Source organism: Nelumbo nucifera, chromosome 1, assembly GCF_055504915.1.
Source record: "Nelumbo nucifera cultivar China Antique chromosome 1, China Antique-T2T, whole genome shotgun sequence".
In the NCBI taxonomy this organism is placed as follows: domain Eukaryota; kingdom Viridiplantae; phylum Streptophyta; class Magnoliopsida; order Proteales; family Nelumbonaceae; genus Nelumbo; species Nelumbo nucifera.
This window is the reverse complement of record NC_142649.1, coordinates 196,934,396-196,942,314: the sequence shown is the minus strand read 5'-3', so window position 1 is coordinate 196,942,314 and position 7,919 is coordinate 196,934,396. Positions and strand designations below refer to the sequence as shown.

The 7,919-nt window shown below is 40.2% G+C and overlaps 1 protein-coding gene across 1 annotated transcript; it reads left to right on the top strand.

Moving 5' to 3' along the window:
- The first annotated feature begins 1,154 nt into the window (after window positions 1-1,154).
- On the top strand, window positions 1,155-3,817 carry LOC104602299 (BAG family molecular chaperone regulator 7-like). Its single transcript, XM_010265921.3, has 3 exons — window positions 1,155-2,079; window positions 2,439-2,720; window positions 3,348-3,817. The coding sequence occupies exons 1-3, from the start codon at window positions 1,342-1,344 to the stop codon at window positions 3,576-3,578; spliced, it is 1,251 nt and encodes a 416-aa protein (XP_010264223.1). The 5' UTR covers window positions 1,155-1,341; the 3' UTR covers window positions 3,579-3,817.
- Window positions 3,818-7,919: the final 4,102 nt, after the last annotated feature.

Below are 7,919 nucleotides of genomic sequence, written 5' to 3'. Positions count from 1 at the left end.
TTTCACTAGCTCTCTAGTTCTCTCACTTTTTTAGCTCTCTCAAAACTTTTCGTTGACTTAAACATTAGAATGTCCACCCTGGGTGAAGCAACCCAAACACTCTAATCTCTTTCTTGCAACTCGATCAAACAACCTACTCAATCCTGCATCCAAATTGTCTGCCTCGTGCACCATCAGATTCCACAGCACATCCCAAGATTCCCAACTTATATTATTGGAAGTATCTTCCACTAACAAATTAGGGAGATATTCCCAATGCTCGCTGCGATATGCATGTGGTGCACCCTCTAAAGGGCGCAGATGTGAACTCCACTCAATTAGGTTAATGGACTCACTTTCAGTTCTCAAGACTCAGCTTTCAGACTAGCACAGGACCAGGATTCAAGTTGAGATGTGGTTGGACCAGTATTGTCAGACCAAGATCGATTTGAACAGTCAAACCAGATGGACTGGCGTCACTTTCCATTTATAAAAGTATAACCATTCTCCTATTGTCTTGTTTCCCTATAATGGAGCATCCTTATCCTTGTTATATGATCATGACCGTTGAGATAGAATAATGGATAATAGTCAGCCAGTCTTCAGTACCATGTGTCATGTACGTAACACAATAATATTTTCAGGCACCGTAAGAGGTAAAGGGTAAATTCGTGATGATATTTTTTTTCTGCTGCTGCTGGAAGATATTATACGATGTCTTCGGGTCGAGAAGTAAGAGGTAGCCCCCCAAGCTCAATCTCAATCTTTTCTTTTTATAGAGCGCTTCTCACACCGACCTTACGGCCACATCCTGCCCTGTATTAAAATTATCTCCCACAAAATACCCTGTATTGAAATAATAAATATGAGAGATGTTCTCGATGTGCGATCAGAAGATACTGTAAAATCGGTGTAAGGCGCGTTATGTGAGAGCAGATTCGGGCCCCGCACTCCGGCGGCCCGGCCCCACGTCGATGCCAACGTGGTCTATCAAAAATGTGGGCCAGGTTGGGGTGGTTCATCCTTCAGAATTCGTTCATCACTTGTGCAAATATGTCTGCTCTGCTCGCCGTCAAAGCTGAAGCACTACACGTAACGCAAGCTGACTGACTGCTATACGGACATTTGTCTCATTGATTCCACCTTATCTTTTTTTGATTTTAACTGTTCAGTTCACTTCTAAAACTCTTAATTCCACCTTATAATTATTATTATTATTATTATTATTTTTTGCCTTTGCTCTACAAGACTACAATGCTTTTGTTTTCATCAAAAGTTTTCAGTTGAACTTAGGATCTGTTCCGGCTATCCCTCTTCTGCATTCGCCTTTCCATCGTTCGACCGACCACTCACCAAGCAGCGATGAGCACATACAGAACGGTTGAGATTTTTGAGCCTTCACCATCTCTCTTCGTTAGAGAGACATCCATTTTCAGACCCAAACCCCTAATTTTCCCATCATTCATAGAAGAAAATGACCTTGCTTTCACTCTCGATCTATTAGACCCTAAGCCTAGCCTCTCTGACTTCGATCTCTTTCCCCAATGCTTCTCCTTTCCTTCTCCGTTGCCTCCCTTTAATGTCTTCGAAAACGTTACCGATCTCATCCAGATCGACAAAACCCCATTTTCTTCTACTTACAAGAGGTACCAAGAACGAACGGCCACTGATTTCTACTTGCGAAACCTGTGCAATCGTGTATCTGCTCTCGAGCTGGGATGTGATCGGTTCCTCAATGCCAAGAAGATCAATGATCTGGAACGGAAGTATTCATGGACCGCGGAGATCAAATCCCCGGAGAAAAGTGGCCTCGATCGGAAGTATAAGTGGACAGCGGAGATTAAGGCTGGAAAATCCAAAAACGGTGTGCCAGGAGGTGTAGAAAAGAATTTCAAGTGGACGGCTGAGATTAAAGGGCCGGGAAAAGACTCTCCCATCTCTCACACTTATACGTTCAAAGCATCAACATCTCCTGCCGATGCCGGAGAGTACAGTGGTTACTCCTCCAAGCCTAAGAACAAAGGCGCTAAACATTTGCCCTCCAAACGTGTAGTGGAGATTGAAGAACCGACTGGTCATGGAGCCATTGTTCTTAAACAGGTCCAGTTACTCCCTTGTTTACCTCCACCACTTACTGCTTTAATGGTGAATAGTGGATGGTGATTGCAGGACCGCTGAAGTTGAAAGTGGCAGGTCAAAAGCTCCTTGACCGGAAAACCTCCAACTTTAACGGTGTTGGAATTGCTTGGATTAACTTGTTTGGATAATGTGGGCATGTTTTTGACGGAATTATCTTGATGACTGGTTAATTAGCAACAAAAATTTATCGCTGGATAGGTTGCAGTCCCATCTGACATCTGGTTGTAACGTCGGGCGGCACTGCAACTGCTGGAGCTGTAAATTTGTCTCGGCTGATTAATGAGGCCTTTTCTTTTTGTTTTCTTGTTTGTTGTGGTAAGGCTTTTGCTAAGAGGACTCACAATGGTAAGGGGAAGAAGAAGGAATTGTCTCCCCAGGATGCGGCCATAGTGATCCAGATGAGCTTCAGAGCTTATTTGATCCGTCGATCCCAAGCTCTTCGGGCACTTAGAGATCTGGCTGTGGCCAAAGCCAAATTGAAGGAGATTAGGACATTGTTCAACAACTTCTGCTACAGAAAACGCATTGCCCGTGATGCAGAGGAACGGCAGAGGTTTTCTGAGAAGATTATTGTCCTGCTTCTCACTGTTGATGCTATAGAGGTAGTCTGATAATTTAATTTTATTTTTAAGTCCTTTGATCAAAATGCTCTAATATTTTTACTACGTTCATGAATTTTCCCTTGCCCTGTCCAATTAAAGGAATTCTGTTATTCTGATGTATAAAGTAGTTAACAGTTCAAGTTATAGCAAAACCTGTGATGAGTGCTGTTGGGTAACCATGAGTCTTGTCTAGTGGAATTGGAATTATGATTGGTTACTGGTTACAACATGAGTCTTGTCTAGTTTAGTTTATTTCAACTTCCTTACCAGCCAGTGTGTCCAAACATTTGTCCAGTTCAGAATTGAATGGGTGTCATAGCCTTTTTTACTTCTCTTGTTTAAATCTTAAATTGCTTTTAGACAACATATACTCGCATTATTAGCTACTCAAATTTAACCATCTAGTTAGGCTTCAAATTAAAAAGTAATAATTTATTGGGTCTATGTTGAATCTGTGTGACAATGGGAATAGCATATTTGTACTGTTTTGTTCAATGAATGTCTTGTGGAGACATTATCTCTGAAAATGGTGTGTTCAAATTTACCAAATCCATGTAATTATTATCCATGAGAAATCGAACATTCAATTGGGTTTGGTTGTTTCTGTTTTTTTCTATATTGTATTAGGGAGCTGATCTTATGGTTCGAGCAGCAAGGAGATCAATGGTGGATGAGCTGGAAGCAATGCTCGATGTGGTTGATCCCCAGCCTCCTGGTAAGTTAGGTTCCTTGAAGAGGAGGAAGTTCGATCTGCCTGAGGGTGGTATCCAGAATGAAATTGCAGCTGGTGTGACAGAGGTTGTCCAAATGCTGGATCAAGTTGAAAATGGGGGTAGTACCTTTGAAGCATGCTTGTGAGAACATGGCTAAAGTGAGGCCCTTCTCTTCCTGTTGTTCTTACCCTTTTATGTTGTCTTCTGCTGTTAACCTGAGAGATGTAGGTATTGCGCCCTTTTAACCCGTTTTGTTGATCAAAAATTTTTTTCGAGACTTTCCCGCAAAAGTAATATGATGGGTTTGAAGGGGAGCCCCTGAATGTGTTAGGCACTTGGACTTTGTGTTTGTAATGTTTAAATGCAACCATGTTTTATCTACAAGTCTGGCATTTCTCTCTTTTATTGTTTTCCTTTATCCAGGAAGAAGCAAGGATGGTCCAGATGGTCATGACAGTTATGACGGTTGGTCTGTGGATTCTTACGGTGGTCCCTTGTTGCTAGGTTGTTAGTCATGCATCTTTGGTTTTTCCCTATTCCTCCCGTAATTTGGTCATTTTTTAAGTTTTAATTTATAGGGTCAATTCGTATTGATAGCCTAATTCGTTGTTTTGCTTTTATTCGTTTGCTCATAATTCGCCAGTCCTAGAGGGTTCGATGGGGCCTTTTTCAAAAACACGGAGGGGTTCCTTGGTTGTGGGCTTCCAATATTCCCACTGCGTTGAGGCAGACATTAGACAGCTGAGTTATTGAACAGGGAAATAAAGGCCCGTAGGCAATTCAATCACTAATGCTGTGTTTGGTTTGAAGGAGAAAGTAGGGAAAGGAAGGGAAAGGTAGGGAAATCTTTACAAACATAGCATTAACAAACTCCGATTACAGATTGGAAGACTCCCCCATTAAAAGATGTTGAATACAAGGAGGAATTTGATGCCATTGCTTAGGCTCAGTTTGGAAGGAGTACAATACAAATTTGTAGAGTGCAAAATCTTGTATTTTGTATGTATTTGCAGAGTATATATTTGTATTTGTACTCCTACCAAACTGAGCCTTAGGAAAAATAAGGTTCAACAGCAATTTGAACAATACATGCGTCACTTTGTTCCCTAAGGCTCCGTTTGGTTTGTGGGATGGGGATGAGAAAAATGAAATATTTCAAAAATATTTCCTTTTCTCTCGTTTGTTTCAAGGGAAGTAGAGGGATGGGATGAGAAAAATGTGGGATCTCAAATCCCAAAATCGTGAATTTGGGGTCGCATCAAAACCGTGCGACCCTGGTGGAGAATTTTGAGAAATCACTGTTACCATCGACGACGAAGAACCAGTGCAACCTCCCCTTCCCTATTCGAACCTAGAAGAAGAGTAGCAGCGGTGACTTCTTCCTTCTTCTGCTACCTCCCCTTTAAAACTGCTACCTTCCTTGTTCGAACCTAGAAGTAGAGTAACGGCGACGACTTCTCTTTCTTCTCCTACTTCCCCTTTCGAACCAAGATTTGCTACTTTTTCCGTTCGAACCCAGAAGCAGAGCAGCGGCGACGACTTCTCTTTCTTTTTCTTCTGCTACCTCCCCTTTCGAATCCAGATCTACGACCTTCCCCGCTCGAACCTAGATCTGCAGCACCGTTCATTGTCTTCACTTTATGCCGATGAACTATTGTTCGTTTTCATCTTGGTGAAACAGAGCACCTCACAACGGCTTTCTCTTCGTCACAATGCTTTTTCCATTATTTTCCCATATCTAAAATCAAACAGTAGAAGTGTAAATTTTTACACTTTACCATCCCATTCCATTCCACCCAAATCTTCTCACAAACCAAACGGAGCCAAAGGCTACTGTATAGGTTTCCCACCCTTTCCCTACTTTTTCCTTCAAAGTTTAAACTAAGCACAGCTAGCCTAAGTGTCGAATGTGATTGATGTGTACGTCTTCAAATTGTTCGAGAGCCTTGTAATCGGTGATGTCGTGGTGATGGATATAATTTGTCAAGGAGGTTAATAAGAAACCTGAAACAGGGCCGGTACAACTTGTAAGTTGTAACGAGTCTCCTTCAAGGATGATTCTTTGGTGCTGATACTGTATAGCCAATTGAAGATCAAACAAGAAAGTCAAAGCCTCTTCCTCCAATGGAGAGCCAACCCCAACAGGTTTAATTTGAAGAAGCAGAAGCACTGATGTTCCCATTTGAGTCACGTATGGCTTTTCCTACGCCGGCTTTGTTCAAGCAATGAGCTCCGTCAACATTAAACTTGACCACTCCCATCGGTGGTTGTCTCCAAAATGACAACTACAGTAGGCTGTGCAACCTTTAGAGGGTGTAAATCTGCATCATGCACGGTTCCCTCCATCAAATAGTCGCTTTGACAGGTCTAAAATTCTTCAAACATGTTCAAGGCCTGCCTGCAACCAAACTCTTCGTGGCTCTAGTGAAATATTTCCAAAAATCAAAGCACATATTGCCTTCCAAATACACCATGCAACGATCAGCACTTCATTGACCTTAGTAGTGTCTTGATTAGAGTCTTTTTGGTCAAACAAATACCGCAGCCATTCTACGAAGGAACAGTTTACCAAATCAGTACAATCATGGAACCTTGATTCAAATCAGACTCTTACCGAAAATTCACTTAATTGTATACAATTAAAGAAAGGAAAATTGCTATTCTTTAAAACTCACCACGAGTCTTCAGTATTTCTCTTAAATTTACCATAACTTATTTAAAATCAGTAAATTTTTGTTTTCCAAAAATCACCTTTCGTTAAAGTACCGTTAATGTTTATTAATAGAAGTTGTCAATGTCAACGTAAATATAATTTTTATGACCAAATTGCCCCTAAATGGCGAGTTAGGAAAAATGGTCAATTAGGGTTAGATTTATTCTCCCAAAATTCTCTCTCTTACACTCATTTTGTTGACCACCCCTTTCTGCCTCTCTCATTAGATCTTCAACTATCTCTCTCTTTGCCTCTCTCATTAGATCCTTCGGCTGTTGCACCGCCTCTCTCTCTCTCTCTCTTTGTGCCACTCAAATCTTTAGTTTAAAGGTTACTGCCACATAGATCCACCAGTTTGAGGATTTGAAAGAATGAAGACGATAAAAAAATTTTAGAGATTTTTTATATTTTGAAACATTTTCATTGTATTCTTTAGAATGTAGAATGTAAATCCCCATTGAGCATTTTACAAATTTATGCAAAAAATACTTTTGTAAATTTTTAACTAATTGAATATATTTTTTTTTGAAAATTTGTTGCAATATTCATTGGATGCAATGTCTAATTTTTGTTTGATTTTTTCAAAAGATTTTATCAATTTATTAGTTCAATTATTTTGTTTTTTCTAAAATATATAACTTAAAAAATTATTGTTTTTTTTGTTTTTTCCTTTTTAGTTGATACATACATACATACATACATATATTATATACATATATATATATATATATATATATATATATATATATAGATAGATAGATAGATAGATAGATAGATAGATAGATAGATAGATAGATAGATAGATAGATATATAGATAGATAGATCGATAGATAGATAGAGAGAGAGAGAGCTATGGCACATGGGGTGACTGAAGTTCTTTAGCTAAAAAATCTTTTAGTGAAGCTTGGAGTTGCTGTTCACAATCCTATGTCTCTTTACTGTGACAAGGCATCCATTAACATCGCCAACAATCCTGTCCTACATGAGAGGACCAAGCACATTGAAGTGGACAAACACTTCATAAGGGAAAAATTGGAAAAAAGGGAAATTTGCATCCTTATGTCAATTCCAAGGAATAACTTGTTGATGTCCTCACAAAAGGACTTCCATACTCGCGGCACAATGAGTTGTGTGACAAATTGGGCATGATAGACATTTACAGCCCAACTTGAGGGGGGCTGTTGTGAAACTTATTTATTGGTTTGTTGTTAGTATGTTGTTAGTATCCTGTTAGCCTGATCAATTTAGGTGCTATCAGCTAGTTTTCTTTTTTTTTTCTTTTTTCTTTTTTGTTATTTGTTTATTATTTGGAATTTCTACCAATGACATTCTTGTAATTTCTAATCTTATTATTTTAAGAGAATATAAATAACAAGCTGGTAGCCGCCAGCCCTTATCTTTGGTTCTCAATCGAACCTCCCTCTCTCTCTCTCTCTTTCTGGAAAGAACACACGGGCTATTCTAAGATATGAGGAGGAAGAAGAGGAAGGTGACTCCCCAGGAAGCTCCTCAGGTCGTTACTTCCAATCCCGCTAGACGAAGAGCAGTCAAAGTCGTGTCGGTGGTTGACCTCGTTGAGTGGTAACATTCGTAGGGGACCTTGCTTGGAATTCCGAGGAGCCCCTTCCATAGCTCGGGGCTAGGGCGACCACTACTCCAGATGCTGAGGCCACTTCTGAGGAGAAGCGCACCATCATGGACTTCCGAACTGCCTTAGTAAAGAGCAAGGAGGTCGTCTTCCTAGACGAGGTCGCAAAGCTCCATGAGTCACG

Bases quoted from the DNA above. Each gene is read 5' to 3' on its own strand.
- LOC104602299 (XM_010265921.3), top strand. From the start codon at position 1,342: ATGAGCACATACAGAACGGTTGAGATTTTTGAGCCTTCACCATCTCTC. The intron at 2,080-2,438 runs GTCCAGTTACTC...TGTTGTGGTAAG, and splicing joins GAGCCATTGTTCTTAAACAG to GCTTTTGCTAAGAGGACTCA. The intron at 2,721-3,347 runs GTAGTCTGATAA...ATATTGTATTAG, and splicing joins TCACTGTTGATGCTATAGAG to GGAGCTGATCTTATGGTTCG.